At 37.4% G+C, this 22,771-nt stretch overlaps 2 protein-coding genes across 2 annotated transcripts in view; both read left to right on the top strand.

Moving 5' to 3' along the window:
* The window catches only part of LOC139117052 (neuronal acetylcholine receptor subunit alpha-2-like), a 114,948-nt gene extending 107,768 nt beyond the window's left edge, over positions 1-7,180 (top strand). Inside the window, exon 5 of the mRNA XM_070679886.1 lies at positions 6,910-7,180. Within this exon, the coding sequence (XP_070535987.1) occupies positions 6,910-7,027 (118 nt within the window). The 3' untranslated portion in view covers positions 7,028-7,180. The remainder of the gene's footprint in view (positions 1-6,909) is intronic.
* A 272-nt stretch (positions 7,181-7,452) lies between these two features.
* LOC139147543 (neuronal acetylcholine receptor subunit beta-4-like) lies at positions 7,453-17,219 on the top strand. The gene is made up of 2 exons (XM_070718669.1): positions 7,453-7,986; positions 16,360-17,219. The coding sequence occupies exons 1-2, from the start codon at positions 7,489-7,491 to the stop codon at positions 16,474-16,476; spliced, it is 615 nt and encodes a 204-aa protein (XP_070574770.1). The 5' UTR covers positions 7,453-7,488; the 3' UTR covers positions 16,477-17,219.
* The last annotated feature ends 5,552 nt before the right edge of the window (positions 17,220-22,771 follow it).

Below are 22,771 nucleotides of genomic sequence, written 5' to 3'. Positions count from 1 at the left end.
TTGTTAAAGTGCGGCATGAATGACACGGCCAGAAAAATCTGTTTGCTTCGTCTTCACTAATGTCCAAACAGTCAATGTGAAACCAAGATAAACACAAACTGCATCGAATCATGTCCCCATGTTCAGCTCTATTATGTTTACAGTTCAATACACAGTGTACGTTATTACTCTGAGCAGGAGTTGGATTTTTCGTATTTGTCAGATTCATCTTTTTCTTCTTTTTCCTTGCCTTATTTCGTGCTGTTGGTTGATGCAATGGTGAAGCACGAGTGGCATCAGGCGTGCTACTATGGCCAGTATCGCTATGGTCACTTGAGGGTGAAGCAAATTGCGAGATGTAATTAAGAGGAGTCGTCACAATTTTCGTTAGCAGAGATTGTTCTTGTGGTTCAGGATCTGGAGACGTTGAGCGAAGTCTTGAACGTCTTTCTAATGCGCGGTTATTGAGCGCATTACCGATATAGTGACAGGTTGTTTTGATTTCTTCTTCACTGAGTTGAGGTTGTAAATCTTTCAATTCTTTTTCCATCATATGGACATTTGTATGTTATAAGCACACTGACAGATTTTCACGAAGACCTATCGGAAATTTTCCCATCTCTCCTCGCTGTTCTGCGCCAACAGCAATATTGCGTGAAATGTATGAGAGTGATATGAACGATAATTACTGCCAAATTGTGAGGAGAACTTAACAAATATGTGAATTTCTCGAATCGTCTTTCAGTCTTGAAACGTTTTTGCCATGTGCAAGACAGATATAAAATTGAGACATGATAGAAGCGTAATAAGGGCGTTGACAATAATAAATAATTGTATATTTTACATCAAAATTACCGAGGTTTCAAAAGTCCTATTACGGCCTTTTCTTGGTCGACTGATGTTACCAAACAAAATGATCTTGTAATGGGACTGAATTTGTCATTTAAGCTAATATCAACAATCTCTAAATTACCGACTCGTCGGCCTCTTTGTAATTGGAGAATGTTGATCCTGATACGGGGAGTAGAGATGTATCGTACCTGTTCCATGTCGAGAAGTTGCGAAAGTGATCCATAAATTGTTATATATATATATATTATATATATATATATATATTATATATATATATATATATATATATATAATATATATATATTATATATATATATATATATATATATATATATATATATACATATATTAATTTATATATACATATATATATATATATATATATATGTATACACATATATATAACACATACGTGTGTATATTGCTTGTAGCTGTTCAACATTTCTAAACGATTCTCAAACAGTTGCATACGTCTCAGCCCACAGAGGCATTTGATCACGTGATACGGACACTTCATGAATTCTTCCATAATAATTCGTTATTTCCGGTTAAAAAGAACAAGCACCGAACTAGGAAATATAAAGAAGTACATCAGAAGTGAAGGGGGCAGGAGCTGGTGTCTCGAAAATTTGAATTTGACAAATTTTATTGGACCTTCTTCCACTCTTCCTCTCAGGGAAGGTTGATGCAGGTCATAATATCCTAAGTACGATTTCACGATGAGCGAGCGAGCACCTGATCGAATAATTTATCGATTTCAGCGGTTCAAAGGTCGCACCTGTCGTATCCCGATTAATTGGAGAAGTCACCGTGACGTTCATACACCAATATCGGCTACACATGCGCGAAATCGAGCTCTTGGTTTCACCAGATTTCAGAGTGTATAATAAGCGTTTTAAAGTAACCGAACCTAAGTTGTTGTGCATTAAAATGTTTTCGATTACTGTAATTTAAGAGGAAAATATCTGTTTACGCAGCCTACTAAAATATCAAAACGTTGTGAGATGTTTAGAAATGGAATCGTAATCATCCGTCTTCTCTCAAATCGATAGTCAATACAATACTGATGAAACAAAATGAGATTGAAAGTGATATACAGGGAAACAAGATGGTATTCAGCATCATAAATTGTAAGTCCTTTAAATGTGTTTTTCTGAGAATGTTTTAATGCCATACATCTCTAAAGAATGATTGAAACGCGGCAATGTGCTTTTGAATATGAAACCATTTCAACAGGACAATACGCTGGATGATCAACGAGAACAGAGTTCTTCAGAAATGTTACAAGAAACACCACTGCAGTGTTTGTTTTAGCTGGCGGCTTCTAAGAGGGTAGACTGTGTTTCTTAACCATTATCTTTTGTCGGCGCATCATTTGCCAATTTGATGCCGCATGACCCCGAGGGTAAAACGACTAACATGCTGATTGCGAAACAATGTCACTCATTTTAGCAGCTGTCGGAACAAACAGAAAGAATAAATCATAGTTGTACAACGACATTCTCTGTAACAAAAAGATAAAACGTATGTTACATCTTTTCAACTAGGTTTCTCATGTCAGCGCATTTCTCATCTCCGGGAAGAGCTCTTCAGCCACTTGAAGCAGAAAACAATACTTAAGTCCAACTCAGGGAAGTGATCATTGTGCAGTGACTTTTTTCACATGTTTTAATATTAGGTCATGTCCTTCTTTTCTAACGCCTAACGTGCAAGACGGATGAAAGTGGTGACAAAGAAGCCTTCACAGAAATTCAAACATTGTCTTGCCGGTCGAAGTGTTATTAGCATCACTGTCGTCTTTCAGGTGATTCAGTGCCACTAAAGAATGCTCCTCTAAACTGAATGATGCCCCCAAGAGGCAACATTCGGTACCGCAATACATTCTGATTAATTGTTTCATCGATCGTGATTTCTGTCAATTATTTGCAAAACTTTTAACCTATCAAAAAAATTAACGCAACCGAGTGAAGGCGTCTTTTGATGTCGTCCACATAAAGTATCCTAGTTATTTACAAATCACTACAAGCGCATACAAACAAGAGAAAACCCAAACACGAATGTAAATAGAGTTTCAAATCATACATTGATATAGAAATAAACCTAGCCTTATAGCTTATCGCTTGGGCTTTTTCATTAATTTGAAAAAAGAACAAGTAAATAAACTTTGTAACAACGATTACACTACATTTCAATCCGTGTTTCTGGTGAGGACCACGGAAATAGTCAATTACACAGAGAAACATTTGGACAGAGTGGCAACACTTGCATGCCTTTTGTTCCATGGTCGTCTCGGTAGACTATTGGCTTTTCATATTAAAATTAGCTTCAAAGGTGTTAAACTTTTTGGAGGCTTTGTTTGTGGTTGATAATTACACGAGATTATGCGAAAAATACGACGAGATGGCATCGTACTGCCAGTCGCGTAGCAACCATAGTTACTTTGTGTGCTCTCAGGCCAGAAACACTGCTTCACGCCAATCAAAACATAACACGCCAGCAGTTTCATAAACAAGTCCTTCCTTGACGCACGTGTAAAAGACAGTATGACTGACCGTAAACCATTGAGTAAAACCAGACAGTATCGATAAAAGACTTTCAAATTTGGTTCAAATACACTCATTATATATTCATAAAAATATGAGAGGAATTTTTAAAACGGTAAAACTCCTTTTCCTGAAGCTCAAAACACTCCCGTTTTCGCCAGCACGTCAATTCTGCTCAGCACCACACGACAACTACAACACAAACTTTGCCGAACATACTTTCGCTTAACAATTAGCGAAAATCCAAAAATTACCGAAGGATTCATGGTCGGCACTCTTCGGAAAAGAGAGGCGAGAGCAACCTGAGGCGAGGCGAACATGGATGGGTTACGTAAACGCTTCACGCCTTAAACAATACCCGTTGCCACTCTATCTATCTTTCTCTATGTCAATTAGGACTAGTTTAGTCAATTGCCCTAAACTTATAGAATATGGACAAAGCAAAATCACGGATGACAATCGCAACGGGAAAGAGAAAACTTGTCAGCTGATAATAGTGATAAACAAAGACAGAACGCTATCGAGTTAACAATTAAAGAGGCACTCCCACTTGTTAACATTTTTAAAACACATTTTTAATTCCAACGGTCGATATTTGACATGGCGACTGCGCGCGGATCGCGAGATATCGATAAAAACATGTCCTCAAAAAAGGTAAAGTTTGAATTCCGGTGGCCCACCTGAATTCAGCTTCCGAACATAGAACGTTCGGCACTGGGGCATTGTCAACTAAGCTATGGAGTACGAGTCTACGATGACGCTGCTGTACGCCACAGCAGTACCACTCGCGCCGGTGAGCGGTCATGTCCCATGGGAGAAAGCCGAGTCCTACTGACTCTGCAAAAAAACGAAAAAACAAAGTTTGCTGATTCCACCAGAATTCGCATAGGTGACTAGCACAGATAGGTGCGGTTGATACATAGTATGCATAGTGGCCGCCGCGTGGTATGCGCGCATACCACACGCGGCGGCCGCTATGTATCGAACCACGCATAACTGTGTGGTAGACGACAAAATGTAGTCATCAGAGGCAACTAATATTTTACACGTAAAAACTGATATCTATGTGGTATTGTTTAAAAATTTAGTACATCTGATTGAGAATAATGAAAACGACAAAAACTATTGAGAAGTTTTAAAAAAGAATTACCAGAGGTAAAGGCATTGATAATGATGTATATAAAGTCATCGCAGTAGGAGGTAAATTAATTTCGTCATTCGAACGTTTTTGGCTCCTCAGAATATCGTCAATCAGCACAATAAAACACTTTCGGGGGATTCCGGGTCATAACCAGAAACGATCGTAAAACTTCGGGATGTGAAAAATACGCTCGGGAAAGACATGTTTTTATCGATATCTCGCGATCCGCGCGGACTCGCCACGTCAAATATCGACCGTTGGCATTAAAAAATGTGTTTTAACAATGTGGGAGTGCCCCTTTAAGACTTCAAATCTGATTTGAAAGATTGTCGAGAATGCAACTGCTTCAGTGACGAAGGTAGAGAATTCCAGTGTTTGACAAATGTGCTACGTCAGATTGCGTTGAGTAATTCGAAGTTTTGTGGGTTGGACTCGAAGATTACCATCGTGAGCGGTACGTATTAAGTAACCGTGCAGGGAAAGTCCAGAAAATGTTCCATGTCATGGGGTAAATTACTATGCTTTAGATCAAATACAAACATACATGAGTAATATTTGGTTAACTTAAAAATGTTCACAATATCTAACTTATGAAGTAAGGGATCAGAATAGGTAAAAAAATCTGAAGTAATCAAATGAGCTATTTTCTTTTGGAGACGCAAAATGGACTCAAGGTAACTTGTATAAGTGTTTCCCAGATTTCTATACAATAAGTAAGGTAGGGTTAAATAAAATCATTGTAAATATTGATAAGTACAGACCTTGGAATGAAATGCCTGATTTTTGAAATAATACAAATTTTTGGCGTAATAATTTTTACAACTCAGGTAATGTGAGACTTCCAACAAAATGACTGGTCAAGATTTACATCAAGATATCCAACAGAAGAGACATTTTTATTTTTGTTAAACCAATACACAATTACTCTCCATTGTAATCTTTCTCTATGGTGCTTTAATAACCATATAATTTGTTTTATCTGCGTTGATGGTGAACTTATTTGCTTTGCACCCATCACCAACCGTATGACTGACATTTACATGATTCAACTTTATGGCATGAGAACAAGTAGATCTGAATATATATATATATAATATATATATATATATATATATATATATATATATATATATATATATATATATATATATATATTGTTATGTAGGTCATTTCCCCCACACTCATCATGACCTGAGTTCAATTAGTCTAGAACATTCTCAAGGTCACTGCCCTTAATGACCTCGCAACCTTGAATTCAATTAGTCATGTTTGGAATGTTCTAGAAATTTAATTACTTGTGTAAGAGAGATAATTTTAGAACAGTAATTAGCATGTCAATAAAAGTTCTAGATTGTTCTTATATGCTTATGTAAGCACATGAGTATAAATACTGGGACAGCAGGCTTGCAGTCAGACTTTTGGGATCGTGTCTCTTGTGTGTTACTTAACTCCAGCAGTAGTCATTCTCAAGACTTTTCAAGACCTTCACTGTCAACGCTGGATTTATACTGTGGACTTTGTGCAGCTTCAAGCCTGCAAGCCAAAGGACTGTTCATTCATCCGACTGACTGTTACAACTCTGAGACTGGAGCTTTGCCGTCCCAGCTGAGATAAGTAATCTGTACACTTTTAAAGCTTGTACTCTATCCCTGACTTAGCAATTAGTTTTATTTTCGTAATAAATTTTGTTTAAACGTTAACTGCTGAGTTCACCCTTTTGTTCGTTTTCTCTGCACGTAACAATATATATATATATATATATATATATATATATATATATATATAATATATATATATATATATATTTATATATATATATATATATATATATATATATATATATATACTTCCTACCGGGACACGTTTAAAAAAATCAAATAGCAATGTAGGCGAATATTATGGTAAAGCAGCTATTTATCGATTGATTTGTTGTAGTAATATGTACAGTTAAAGTCCTGACTTACTTTTGATCTATATGACACTGAAAGAGTCTGTAACGATTATTCGGACTTTATGGATGTTACCTTAAAGTTAGTTGGCCTACAATGTTTAGACTGTTTAGCATGTTGCTACCTTTATTTTGCAAGTAACCCACAATTGAATGCGATAATCATGGAGCCCGATCATTGCTTTTTTCCTCCGAGGCGAAGGAAAAAAGCTGCTAATGTACACCGCCATACAGTCGTAGATGAGGACATTCGAAAATCCTCGCAGCTTTTACGAATTTATCGATGATGGTGATGATGACGATGATGATGATGATGGTTACAATATATTGTATGGTACACTTTTTAGGCATGGGAAATGCACTGGCAAACAAGATAGATTTTTAAGAGATGAATCATCACATTGGTTGAAATACCTAATTTCCTTTTATCTCCATTTCTACTCCAGTGCTGAAGGCGACTCGGAAGGCTATCCCAGGGTGCATCTGGCCTACTTGGACGTCCAGATCTTCTCGGTCTGTCACATAATCAAAGTCACTCCAGGAATTTTGCGGACCCCTGCTTAATGGATATCACTTACTTTCCCGTGGATTTGCAAGAGTGCAAGTTCGAGTTCGGACTGTGGAAGTACTTCGACAGGCTGGTGGTACTGGAGACGGGAGCCGACGAAGCGCCCTTGGAAAACTACATCGCGAACGTGGAATGGGATATCCTTGGTTCCAAAGCAGAATCTATAAAGAAAACATTCACAAATATGCAAGGTGGAAATGACAGTTTTACAAGTATTACAATAAAACTTAGAATACAAAGAAAACCACTTTATTACATTCTTAATGTTATCCTTCTGTGTATTGTGGTATCTGTGCTGAGCACTGTGAGTTTCTGTCTTCCCTCCTCGTCCACGGAAAAACTGGACTTGAGTATTTCTTTGCTCCTCACCAAGTACGTCTTCAACCTGCTTTTGATTGGCCTTTTACCTGAAGTCTCGTCCGCGGTCCCCTACTTAACGAGATACCTGTTGTTCAACATGAATATTATCGGCTGCTCCGTCGCCTCCACTATGCTGGTGCTGAAGGTCCAACAGCGACAGAGCAACGACAGGAAAATGCCGAGCTGGGTTCGGAAATTGTTCCTGGAGAAACTGGCCTGGCTTCTGCTCGTGCACGTTCGGACCGGTCGCAGCGGCAACAACAAAAAGATCTTCCACCGAGTGAACCACTACAGCAACGATGACAGCATGCTGCTGAAACCCATCCTCCGCCAGGAGAACGACTCGCCCATCTTCTGCAGAATCAATAAATTCGAAAAGAACATGGTGACGCCCAAAACGTGCTGTGCCACCACAAACTCCACCTTTAGATTCCCAACAAAACTGCAAATTTATCGACAACGGCAGCGACACTGCCGCTGTCCTTGTTCTCACACCACAGGGCATGACAAGAGGCTACTAAATAACTCTGAAAAGATGGTAGATATACTGGATCGGATGGCAAAACACTTCATTCCAAACCGATCGAACGAGCAGGTAGGTCTTTTACGTTGCATATTGAGTAATTGCGTATCTATTAATCTATTTATCTATCTCTATCTGTCTATCTATCTATGTATCTATCAATCTATGTATCTATCAATTATCCATCCATACATACATACACATACATACATATATACATACATAATAAACAGGTAGTGTATATATATGTATGTGTATAAATATATATATACATATATAAATATATACATACCATTATATATATAATATATATATATACATACATATATATATATATATATATATATATATATATATATATATATATATATATATATATATATATATATATATATATATATATATATATATATATATATATATATGACTCCTGTTGAGACTGTACATGTTTATCTTTGTCAAGCCATAGGCGTTGTTTTTAAACCTTTGGGTGATTAGCATACATATGTTCAAAACACACGGAATACAGAGGGCCAACAAAATTTAGACAGTATTATGCTTTAGGCCAGGAAGAAAAAATAAAAATAAAAATAAATTGTTCATCGGAATCGCCGCTTCTACTTTGGCATATTTGGAAATTTTTTTTTTTGATCGCGGCAAATTCTTACTTCCGCATTACAAATATTTTAAATACTGCCGGTGGTGGCGCCCTACACTTTGTCGGGTTTTCACGGGCACGGGATTTTGAATGAGACTTCCGACGTGTTTGGACTTTAATAGTTGACCGCCAACACATTGTTGTGACGTCTGATTTGGCGAATCACGGCGCAAAGTGGGTCAATTTGGCCAAAAATTTCCTCGTTTTATAAAGGTTAGTACATGTCACATTATGAGTATTAATTTGATTTCCAACATTCGACGTGATGGCCAACAGTTAGTTCCAAAGACTCTATTCAGTGTTTGTCCTGATATTGCGTTCGGCGATTTGTTCAACAAGATCGTAACAGCAGATGGACGGTGCATCCGATTGAATGAAAATTGCATCGAAAGTATAAATTTACGGCAATGACAAAACACATGGTTGCGTCGATGTTAAAGTATCATTTGAAGCTTGCTGTTTCTATTGTGGAGTACAAGACAGCCTTCTGAATGATGACTATATAACTACACTCCGATCACAGTACAGTGTTGTTAGACCATTGTGTAAAATGTGTAGAGACAGTGGTAAAGAGGCCAAAACATGGGCCAAATTAAAATGAAAAACCTCAGATGCTAGGTCCCACCAGGACAATATCAAACGACAATACTGAATTGTTGGATTTCAGTGATTTGCTGTACATTTCAGTTTTATTCTGAGAGAATGTTGAAATACTCAAAATATGTTGTGCAAACGCTATGTTATTGTTTGGAAATATAGTATTGAATTCAGTTACCAGTATCAGTGTTTCTTGTGTTAGATATTTCTGGTAAAAAGGGAAACAATTATCTTGCCTTGTCTGCATCTGTGCAAAAATGCCAGAGAACCGCGTTTACCTTCGGCCTAAAAAAAAATAAAAAAAAATTTCGCTCGCCGCTCCTGGAACTTGGTCCAAAAAGTCCGATGAACAAGATTTTTTTCCCCTCTGGCCTTACATGTTAATGTTGCAATCCTACCCCGATACGACTTTAGGGAGTCAAAGAAAAATTACAATCGATACGCCCAGTATTTTCCTACCGTCGTTTCGCTCTCATAGCGTTACCACTTGAACGCTAGCGTTATGCTGAAGAATTTTCCTCAGGCATGGGGCACTGACAGTCTTGGTTATGTATTTCAAGGCTGCTGTCATCAGATGGTATGTATCTAATGGACCATTGTGACTGTATGTCAAAACATGCAGACATATCTGCACAATGCATTATCGTTCATACATAATGGTCGTTAGTACGTCCCATAATCGATTCAATTAAATTCACTGGAATCTAAATCTCGTGTTAAACGGTATCCAATCACCAGAAGGAATGATGGTAGTAGATGCAGGGTATGTAGACAAGATTTTTCGGAATGCGTGTGTATTTATATGCTAAGGATTGTAACTCGTTTCCACGTGATTACCGATGGGAACTGAAAACTCGTGTCGATGTGAATGACGACAGTGTCTGTTTGTCAGCGAATCTCCACATATCGTCGTTTAAAGTCAAAACGTACAGTCTGCCTCAACTTTGACCTACAGGAACTACGGCTTTTCATCTCTGCGCAGTCTCCCACTGTGTGCACGTCGTTTAAAAGAAAACCTATACCAGTTATATGCCGACTGACAGGATTATCCTAAAAGAGGCGATCGCGAGTTATTTGTAGATTGAAACTATGCGATTGATATTTACAAACTGTTGAAAAACTTTATCCATTGATTTCCAAGTTACTGTGCATACACGTACGCCACTGGATCGGCGTGTTTGGTATATTGCACAGAGAAAGCGAGGCGTTTTAAAGCTACTTAACCGACCATGAACTGTGTATACCAAGGAAACGTTTTACGAAAATGCTAAAGAAACCAGGAGTGGTTGAACTCGAGGGTATTAATTTGGTATATCCACTTTGGAACCATGCCAGGAAATCCCAAGAGAGTTTGACCGGTTGACCTCGCTGTTAATTTTATGCAGGAAATTACAATAACAATGCTTGGTCGAATGACGCAGTGCCTTGAGGGTGGGATCGCCAGTGGTATAGGGGGAGGAGTACCTTCCCGATGGTGATAAGTGGTGCAGATTACCGTCGCCTAGGTGACTGGCGTATACGCATGCCAAAAGACACCTATGGTTGATTTCCTATTGACCAGTCGGATGGCAGAGTTGCAAATACCTGGACTGGACCATTTGGTTTTTTGTAGGTGTCGGTGGTACTTTGACAATAAAAGTAAAGATGCACAGATATTGAGTTTATTGTCTTGTTTATGAGCGGCCAGTATTTCCAACAGCATGAATTACGTGCATTTGCCCTAGAAGAAATAAATAATTTCGAATAAAACATCGCGAATGTAACCACATTCCCTAAGCTTGACGTTCACTTAAGTGCCCCATAGAAACATGGAATCACCCGACTTTCGATCGAAGAGATGAGTTTTGCCAAACCGCGTATACAGAAAAAGTGGCAGATGACTTTATTTTTAGAATCATAGACAGTATAGCGAGATGTAAAAAATGTAAAAGAGGCTCTCCACGTAACTATCCTTAATGTTTTTGTGTCGAGTTTGTGTTTGATTCGTTTCGAAAATGTGTTCCTACATTCTTATCCGATTGTGTGTGTTAATAAAAATGTTTGTTTCGCTTTGGATATTTGTAGAGAAGTTTGGATTAGTGTGTACGGTAATGTTTTGTTTGTGTGGGGAAAGCTTATGGCGAGACGCAGCCGGACCTATGTTGTTACAAAAGTTGATAAAGTCGCCCTTTGACGCTCGCGTTTCGAAACCCGAGTGTGGTTTCTCATCAGTCGCAGTGTTGATTCATTCCTTAGTTTGTGTTTGTGAAAATTTATTTTAATGCATTTTAGTGGTCTTGGTTTTCGATTAGCGAGGCAAGTATATTAATTTTTGGTCACGTTGTGAGTCCGTTTGGTGGTTCGGTTTGTTTGTTCTATGTTTCTTTACTTCGGTAAATTTTGTTTGACTGGTGTGTCTTTTAGATTTTTGCGGAAGTTTGTGAATTTTTAGGCAATAAGTACCACTGCGGGGTACGGATTTTATGATTATTGGATCAAGATACTTACAAGTATCCTGGTTGATGTGCTTGTTCTCGTACATTTTGATTAATAGTTCGTTTACTTTGTTTACTGTTTGTTCTGGCTTGTTGTGTATAATACTGAGTGTTGCGTAATTGCCTTTCGCATTCGAGAACGTAATCGTTTGTGTTGACAATGACGAAAACCCGACCCTTGTCGAAGGTTTTTCCCCCGAAATTTGTCTATTGTTTGCAAGCTGGTTTATCGCGATTCTTTTAGCGCGCGACATGTTTTGTTTCCTTGTTTGAAAGGGTATCTCTAGAAGTGCGAGTTTAGCAGCTTCAGATAGCTTTCAAGGTTTTGTTTTTTGTTGTTCGTGGAGCCCAATTTGACTTTTCTTTGAATTGGTGTTGTTGCGATTGTTTGTGTCTCACGACGTAGCGTAGTCATATTTTACGACTTTATTTGTTGAAATCCTGAGGTGGTTTTATTCTGTTTGGTTTTGTTGGTGTCCGAATTAATTTTAAGGCTTTTGCCTAGTACTATTTTACGGAGTTTCATAGTTTGAGCGATGATAGGTTGTTGTTGAATTTCATGTTGCTGTCGGCTTTTCTTTGGAAATAGCTGATTTATTTCCACGGCCATTTTTCTGTTACGTTACGGTGATTGTCTATTTTGTATTTAATGTTGTGTTTCAGTTGTTTGTTATGTGTACGATTTTTGTTTGTGTGTTCTATGTAATTTTATGTTTTTTTTAGTAGTTCTTTTTGGAATATTTGGTGGCCCTGAAAAGGGCCGCATGGTATGGGTTTTTGTTAGCGCTTGGCGCGTTTGTTTTGGCGATGAGCCTAGCTTTTCTATGCTTCTTTTCGCCGATTCGATGTGCTTGGTGAGTAGGTGTTTGCCGCCTTCTTGTCACTGTGTGTGCGTACATGGACGGTCTGCATAGCCCTTGAATGTGGTCTCGATTTTACAATCAAACTTACAATTTAGGAGTATATATCAAAACTGATAAATGATTTATGTTTTCACATGGGTTCACAAAATTTTACGGCTCGGACTATGATTTTACAAGTTTCTATAAAAAGTATAAGGCGCGGGGTATTATATATTGACTGATTACTGTAGCTATGATAGGCTACATTCAGGACGGGCAGCGACGGGCAGTAATTAGTAGGCAAAACAGGTGGTTTTCACCGTGGGCAGAACTCGGTGCAATGATACTGAACATTAATAGTAAGCCTGTCACCTTGAAGGTAATGCTGTAGGTGAAACAAAGACTTCAAACGCACGATGGCACAAACAACACCACAAGTGAAACGTACACATAGAAATACACGCGTTCCTACGTTGTGCCCACCCGGGCCACGCGATTAAAATATGACTGATAATGCTGGATAGTGTTAATTGGGTCGGTAAACAGTCAATTAATAGTTTAATTGACTACCTAGGTGATTGGCAGGTCGTGTCCAACGACGCATATGCAAAGCAGGCCAAAAGACAAAAGCCCCCAAAGATATTGACAGCTGGCCAGGGGTCACCATGAATACGTAATGACGCTTCACTACGCAGAAACTGCGTAGTCAAGCCCTTCTTAACCGGTCAAACCCTCTTGGCATTTTCCCTCATGACGGATTTATGCGATACACTGTAATATCTGGTGCGCTAGATAAGTTATGGATTAGTTTGCTCTTTACGTCGACCACACAATTACAAGTTGAACAACTGTGTGTGTGTGTGTGTGTGTGTATGTGTGAGAGAGAGAGAGAGAGAGAGAGAGAGAGAGAGAGAGAGAGAGAGAGAGAGAGAGAGAGAGAGAGAGAGAGAGAGAGAGAGCTACCTCTAATCTCAAGTTCAAAAATAAAACGAAAATAAAAAGAATTCTCTGGCTTAAAATGATGTTTGACATTTGTATTAGCACATGACTGGTACTTGAACCGCACATTACTTAGATCGAAAGAATGAGAAACACGTTCTGAATTCTGTCTTCGAGATTAAGATTACTCTTGCGGACAAACAAGGAGGGAGGCTACTCAGGTAATTGTGTTGTCTTTGCAAGATCAGTATTTTCGGTGTGGATGGTGGTTATTACTAATTGTATGAAAGGAGATTTATACAGAGTTTAATCAAACTGTCATGTTGAAGTAGGACGTCTCAGATATGTCACGGAGATATTCAAATTTAGCATGCAATAAATGGCACATTGTCTGACTCATTCACAGATGGCCGCGCGAAGGAGTACGGTCTTTAACGTAGATACTTTTCAATTCCGGGCTCCAATTTACTCTGTGAAACTTTATCACATCGTTTTATACTCAAACAGTTTAAACAATACCTTGAGAATTCATCGTGTCTCTGTCGTTTGTTATACCGGGTTAAAGTTAACAATTTCGGAAGCAAATTTAACGAACGGATTATTTAAATCAGATGTAAAGATGACGACATTGCCAGCTTTGCATATATTTTGCTGTTATCGTTCACTGATATAGTCGCCGCCGCAATATATCCGAACCACTATAAGAGATCGTGTTTAGAAGCTATCATGTTGTATTTTACATATACATCGTCCCCATGGCAGGTGAATTAACACAGCGGAGCCGTTTACTAATTAACTGCACAGACACTATAGGCTTACTGCTTGTTTACATAACATCTAAGGTAGTATGCGCCTCGAAAATGAAAGACTTAAAACTTTTACTCAAACTTTCCTGAATGAAACTTTCAACCATTCTCTTACCAGCTCACAATAAAAATCGGGGTCGCCGTGCAAATGAACTAGCGAAACAAATTGCCCAACATTTTGCGATATTTGAAAGTCAAGATGGTTGCCATTCCTATGTCAACCCCATGGGAGAAAAATTAAATTTTCGAAAAACTAAGACGTTGAAATGTTTTCTTTCTCCAAGAGCTTTAAAATGAGCCCCCACAAGTGGAGGATCAGAAAAGAATTGTAGAAATTTGAGAGTCCGACTATATGTCCCCGAGGCGCGTTCGGCCTTTAGTGCACTCGACACACTCATTGCAAACAGTTCACCAGTTCATTGAGACCATAGACAGTCTATGTTGAGAACCTATGAAGGAAATAGAGACAGAATTGGCTTATCAGCGGCTTCACGGTCTCACAGTGAAAATTCTCGGCGGGGTTGTACACCCCTGTCTGACTGGTCGGCTGCTCTGGCCGATGCGCGAGATTTGAACGCGCGATTTCTTGCGGCAGTGGGTCAGATGAAGTGCGCCGGCAATCAACTGACGAGAATAGCTACAGAGCAAGCAACGGTGAAAGCTTCGCCGTCTCTACACCTTATTTTAATCAGATTTCATATTTACAGTCATAACAACCTACAAGTATTTCATTTTCACAGAAAAGTACGTATCAACTGAACTATAGAGTTTAGTGTGTTGGCCACTGATAATATCTTGTTTTCTTGAAGCTCTCTCTGTGACGTTTTTGAAGTCAAACACGCGGCAGACCGACACTGTTGATACAAATTTACAAAGTCTTAAGAACACATTCATTTGATGTTTTGTGTTGATATCAATAGTTTTAGCATAGGCTAATCTTGTGAATTCGACGAGCAGAAACACGCTGTCGTTATTTTGTTATTTGAGACGTCTGGGATTTAAAATTGTCCATTTCGCGAAAAATCTATTTAAAAGACGAGTGACTTTAAGCAGAGGAGTTCAGCGTAAAAAGGCAATTATTTGATTATGTCTGAAGGACTTTCAGTAAAATTGTGAAACGTTATGTGACGCACAAGAGTTTTCTAAGTTAATGCCGTAATTGTGACACTGTATGACAAAATGGCGTCGTTTTTGATGTTGACAATATTAAGCTAGATGAATGGCGGTGATTAATCGGACACGTTGTGCCCCGTAGCCGTCGAGTTCTCTCTCAGTCAGCTCTCAGTTTCATTCTCTCTGCACGTTCCCCCTTTCAAAAGATTTATACAGACCATTGACCGCTAGCTCTGTGCTGTATCGAGCGCAGTGCATATATCCTGACAATCACGGTATTGGTGATATTTGGCGAAATGAATTGTGGTCATTGATCAAACACGATGCGCCTGATAAGTCACTGAATTCTATGATCAGAGCCAAGTCTACTTTCTATCCACGCACAACTGCAGTTGAGAGAAAATGATATAAACTTGGGGAGAAAGTGCATGAAAACGTCAGTTGTTTCAAAATGTTACAACTTAAATGTAAGATTGACATATAAAGTTGTTCAAGAATAGTTCCGACGGTAGTCTTGTCAACATATCGCAGCTTGAAGTCACAGATAATTGGAGTGACTTGTATTAAGGTAGAATGCGCCTCGGGGACAGATATTTGGACTCTCAAACTTTTCCATTTCTTTTCTGATCGACCACTTGTGGGGGTTCATTTTAAAGCTCTTGGTGTAAGAAAACCTTTAACTGTCTTAGTTTTTCGAAAATCGAAAATTTTATATTTCCCTATTGAGTTAACACAGGGATGGCGGCCATTTTGAATTTCAAATATCGGGAAATCTCAGGTAATTTGTCTCTCTAGTACCAAATTTTGTACTATGACCCCTGGCTTGTTTTGATATGGTAGGGAATGGTCAAAAGCGTCATTGAGGAAAGTTTGAGCAAAAAGTGTTTTAACTTTCGAGATGAATACTACTTTAATATTGAAAAAGTGTCAACAATCATAATGGCGGTCTGCGTCAGTTTCAGAAAAGAGTTTTTTTACATGATTGCTTATAATATCTCTCTTCTTTTCAATTGCAGATGTACAAGGAATGGGTTGATCTTGCCAACGTTCTTGATCGGCTTTTGCTCGTTGTGTTTGTCATCATCTTCCTAATCGGAGCCGGGATCATCCTACCGAAATTGACAGGAATTTGAGAATGGCGGCGCTATCTTCACGGGCGATTCCATTTTTGTGACGATCACATGGTAACATCATGAAACGCTAAACGTGTGCACTGAGGAAGCTGTGCCATTCGCGACGAGTATCTTCGCGATATATCAATCCTTGCTCGACAAATGTTAGAACTATAGGTCGTGGCTGAAGATGCTGGGAGATTGGAAAAGATTGGGATATTAAAGTGCAGGCATATTATAAGCATAAAAACAACTGGAACAATGACGCAAAGACGAGGGCAAGGCAGAAATACCTTTCTTGAGTTTTACATATCACACCATGGCAGGATTATATTACGCAGTATATGTTGAGACAAGCCATCTTGAGATGTTTTTAATTTACATCAATACCTCAGTTTGTTGACTTGACGGCCCTGCACAGAATGAGCCGTGCCAACCCATGATTTAATCATTTGTAATTTTGACTTTTCTAAGCTCAAATGGGTTCTATGCTTTTGCTCAGTATTTTGTAAGATTTACTGTACCATCAATGATAAATATTTTGCTTCTTTAAGAACAGAGAAAATCGCATTCAAAGAAAACCTTCCTTGTACAGCGAAACATTAAGCCTGCATGTTTCTTACAAGGCGTAAGATATCCGGTGGTTTGCCGGGACTTTTCAGAATTGTTCATTAGTTTTTATCTGATTATTTTGTAGAGCATAGATTAATTGGGTATAGTTAAGATCAATAACGGTTATTTGCCTTGAGTAATTGTAAAATGTTTCTTACGAGACGATTAGCAACTTCTTTATTATCCCTATTTTCACTTATCTTAATTGGCATTGAGGTCAAAAGCATCTATATCTATATCTATATCTATATCTATCTATATATATATATATATATATATATATATATATATATATATATATATATATATATATATATATATATATATATATATATATATATATATATATAATCATACTCTCTGTGCCCAAGTTAAGAGATTGCCATAAGCCATTATGGTGATAACCCGCGAGGCACATTGTATACATTTCTGTGTTATATATATATATATATATATATATATATATATATATATATATATATATATATATATTATATATATATATATATATATATATATATATATATATATATATATATATATATATATATATATACATATATATATATATATATATATATATATATATATATATATATATATATATATATATATATATATATATATATATATATATATATATATATATATATATATTAATCATACTCTCTGTGCCCAAGTTCAGAGATTGCCATAAAGCCATTATGGTGATAACCGCGAGGGCACATTGTATACATTTTGTGTATATATATATATATATATATATATATATATATATATATATATATATATATATATATATATATATATATATATATATATATATATATATATATATATATATATATATATATATATATATATATATATATATATATATATATATATATATATATATATATATATATGCACAATTTATGTCCACGAGGTAACTTTACATCGACAAATAAACCTATGGTTACTGCCAACTTGTCAACGATGGAAAGTCTTTCTATAGAGACTTAAGTACCATGATAACAGAAGTTTGCCGCCGGCCGAAATCGCCTTCTCCTTGAATAGAGTGTACCGACCGAAGTTCGGAATAGTGTTGTGAGAGGGCGCCCTATTCATGGATTTATTCCACAATCCAAGGGACTTTCAATTATTTTGTTTGACAATTCCTATATTGAAAAACACAATGTGTCAGGCGTTCCTACAGAGGGTTTTATATTTTCTTTAATTTTGTTTGGAATTTCAACCCGACGGGCAAATGAAAACATTTCTTAGGTTGAACTCGTGCAATTTGGTATACATTTGCAGCGAATATTTGCATGCTTGCTTTTTTGGACTTTGGTGCTGGTAGACAAAGTAAAATTTCATGACGAGTTCGAGTTTAAACGTATACTTTGCCTTACGGTGAAATTTGCCACAGCAGTTACATTCTGAAGGGGTTAAGCTAGTTGCTTTAGCGTCACAAGTAAATGTAATTTTTGTAACATTCAAACGTTTTCACAAACAACGTGACCTTCACATAATTTAATGATAATTCAATAAATTTCGATTTCTCTTCAAAAGCATGAAGTACACTCAGTTACTTTGATTTAGTCAGTGGTAACCAGAACGTGTACAATAGAATATGCAAATGAGCATCTTTTCAGCTATTTTTATCAATAGTGGAACAGAACTTAAAGGAGAATGGGCGAGAGAGATAGGCGCGAATGCGCACATCGACTGTTCGTTTTCTTCCCTTGTCGTTTTCTGGTCCCAATTATCAATTATCTCTTCAGGCTCAAATATCCGTAACATTAAGAATTCTGGCATACCCGATTCAGGTACTTGAGGTTTAATACAGTTCAATGGAAATCGCGTGGAGCACTTTATATCCGATGAATAAGGTGTGGGGTAATAAATCTGAGCGAAGCGTGAGAGGCAGACCACCTCTCGAAGGGTGATGTCGTATTTTATCAGAAGCGCGCCATCAATCGAGTACGAACGATCCATTTACTTACGACTCACTCTTAAGGTAGTATGCGCCTCAAAAGTGAAAGACTTAAACATTTGTTCAAACTTTCATCAATGAACTTTCAACCATTGCCTTGCCAACTCAAGAATAAAAATCAAGGCTCACCGCGCAAAGTTTCGTACTAGAAACAAGTTTCCTAACTTTGACCGATAGTTGATCTTCAAAATGGCTGCATTCCCTATGTTAACTAAATGGGCGGGGGGGGGGGGGGTACAGTTTTCGTTTTCAAAAAAACTAAGACTAACATTTTCTTGCCCCAAGAGTTATAAATTGAGCCCCCACAAGTGATACACCAGACAAGTCTTTGAAAAGTTGGAGAGTTCAAATATCTGTATCCGAGTCACACTCTACCATAAAACATACCGTTTTGGTCGCCTGGAGAATAAAACAGGCAGGAAGATCCAATTTCGATGTATTCTCCTCTGTCTTTCTTTTGTTTTTGGTGTTTTTTTGCCGTCTTCTGTTTATAAAATAACCCCGGAACAATATGCCTGTGCCTTGTGATCAAATTGTAAATACAGACAGTTTTGCACGTAATTTGCATGTTCTTGTAACAACAGAATTTTGCTCCGGACTGGAATTCATTGGTCAAGTCATTGCAAATTTTACACGATGCGTTCTCTGTACAGGGCTGCTACCATAGGTTACAGAAAAAAACTTGAAGAAGAAATTAAAAAAAAAATGAATATTTTACCAAAAGTTACCATAATTGTCCCATACTTACATTATTCATGGCAGCTGCTCCGGATTTATCATCATAGCTGAATCTTGTCACCAATGAATCCATAAAAACGAACTTAACTTTGTCAAAGTGACGAGACTTAGTCGCAGTGAGGCACATGACATGACAATGTATCGCTGCACATCGCAATTTACTTTCTCGTCGATGAGGGCGCTGTCTCCTTTCGGATGAACATCAGTATTGCAATGGCTGAGTTTCTCAGCTATACTTTTTGTCTCATTAATATTCTTCATGGTTGCATGTATGGTTTGAGAAAGCATAAATTTTAATAGACTTGGAAGGGGACATAAGATAGAACGCACCTCGGGGACAGACATTCGGACTCAAACTTCTACAATTCTCTTCTGATTTACCACATGTGGGGGTTCATTTTAAAGCTCTTGGTGAAAGAAAACTTTTCACCGGCTTAGTTTTAAAAATTCAAAAAAAATTATTTTTCTCCATAGAGTTAACACAGGGATGGTGGCCATTTTGAATTTCAAATATCGGTAAATCTTGGGTAATTTGTTTCTCTAGTACCAAACTTTGCACGGTGACCCCATATTTTTATTCTTGATTTTGAAAGAGTATGGTTGAAAGATTCCTTGAGGAAAGTTAGAGCAAAAGTTTAAGTCTTTCACTTTCGAGGTGCATACTACCATAAAGGCAGGTGTTTACAACCTCTTGCCTTTTCCTAGGTGTCTCAACACTGTAACAAAACAATATAGAGTACAGACAAATTACGAAATAATGTACAGTTTTGAGGCTAAGAACTTTAGGGATGTGAACGGCTAGGAAAGTATGAATGCTGTTAGCAAAAATCTCGCCTTGAAACGGATTTGCAAAAATGCTCCTCCAGTAGGCTGTAAGGGACACAGTCGTCGGAACTGCGCATGTGCGAGTTTCTTGTTCACAATCAATGTATTTCGTGCACGATATTTCGATGCACCTCATCATCATAGCTGCAACATTTAAATTATACGATGTAGATTATGACAGACATTTAACTTTCATCGATTACCATCGTACCTTGTTTACATTGGTCGTATGGGTCCCAAACGACCTTTGAGCACAGTTCCGACGACTGCATCCCTTTAAAAACCATTCCCTTTCAGAATACAGGATAGAATATAGTCAGGGCGGTGTCGCTATACAAAGTTTAGACGTTTGCTCAAACATCTTCCGGGAAACTTGAAATCATTCTTATTCAAATCATGAATACAAGTCAGGGTCAATGTGCAAAGTTTGACAGAAGATTACAATAGTTCCCTTCATTTCCTAATATTCTACATTACAATTTGAACACATTGGCCGATTGTGAACTATTCTGGGATGAGTACATTTCGAATATCACAAAAACAACAAAACGGAAACGTACCCTCAAATGTCAAAATTAGCGCAGATGATTTCTGAGATGATGAGTAATAATCAGCGCAAGGGTCACTTGATATCATGACCTCGCTTTATTGCCTCGTTTTGATCAATATTTCCCAACTGTGTTCAGAACATATCACGTAAATGTAACTCCTGTCATTCCGAAAAGTATTGGCGATTACTGGTGAACTGATGTATTACATACAGTGAAAGTTGATATAGGAAGATATGGAATACGTCAACATCTATATGCATGTATATCAAATTGGAAGAGAGTCACCAGAGGGCGCTTTGTCGAATATACAACCTGATCATACGATAAGACTAGCCGGTCATGTTTGAAATTGAAATAATTTTACTACCCGTTTCATACAGAAGGTAATAATTTGATTGCATGTACTTTTTGTTGCTAAACTTTCATACAGAAAAACGCAATATCATCACACATTTAAATATCAGGATGATTTCCTTAAGAATAATTCGATCATTAAAAGCCTTGATGTATTTAATTCTTACCGATTATGTAATATAATGTTCATAATGTTATTAAAGCATTAATTCATGAAAAGTTTAAATTTTCATTTTAAAACCAACAATATATGTTTGAAAGTGGTAACATTATCCTTTTCTGTGCCCTTTTTGAATATTTATCTATGATTATATCATGAATATGTTTCAGGCAAGGAAAAATATTGCAGCACTCTATTGACTCGACACTTATAGGAATTTACAATATCCACCGTTCAATACATTGCATTGTTCAATTTCCCTACCCGACTTCATTGCCGTTTTCAACTATTTCATTTTTTGTTTGTTACTTTTTACCGCAGTCACATTTCTACCATAGACTTTGCATGCTACCGTAACATTTCTACAGTGCGTAATATACGCTAAATATCTACGTATTTGTTATCGTATTCATTGTCCGAATAGAACAAAATGTAATTTTCGTTCCCCTTTTTTCCACTGTGTCTGTACAGCCTCTGATGAAGGTCGTCCGTGTACGTCCGAAACGTTAGGAAGAATAAACATCTATTGTATAGTAGCAGATGGGTCTTGTCAACTATTTTTCACACCTCATGCATCCATTATCTACAAGTACCCGCTGCAAACTTCACATATGGACTGTGGTTGGACTGACCCACTTGATATTCACCACTATAATTAACACTTAATTAAACAGAGGAGAAAAGTGTCGTGACAACAGAAAACTAAGTACAAACATTTGAAGAATATTGCTCAGAATTGTTTTCAGCCTGAGCAAGTGGACTTTGAGTAGAACAGTTGTTATGGCAAAGATAATGACTGCATTATACGTCCCTTGTTGAACACAGTGGATTGTTATCATGATAAATGCAAATGTTACGTACAAAAATTGCCATTTATATCTAACTTTTTGACAAAATATTAAAGAAAATCTATACCTAACCTGGTCTGACAAAGCGAAATATGCAAATTACTAGTCGCCAAGGGTCCCACATCAGTGAATGACCAAGTAAATTTAATGTTTGAATTTATTGTTTACGCAAAGCGTGGTGGTCTTACTAATATAGAAAATCAATTCTACTTTATTCTTACTTATACTAATCACGAATTAATAGTATCAA

The sequence above is a fragment of the Ptychodera flava genome, chromosome 2 (genome assembly GCF_041260155.1).
Source record: "Ptychodera flava strain L36383 chromosome 2, AS_Pfla_20210202, whole genome shotgun sequence".
Classification (NCBI taxonomy): domain Eukaryota; kingdom Metazoa; phylum Hemichordata; class Enteropneusta; family Ptychoderidae; genus Ptychodera; species Ptychodera flava.
Note: the sequence above shows the minus strand (reverse complement) of the source record. Positions and strands in the feature narration are given on the sequence as shown.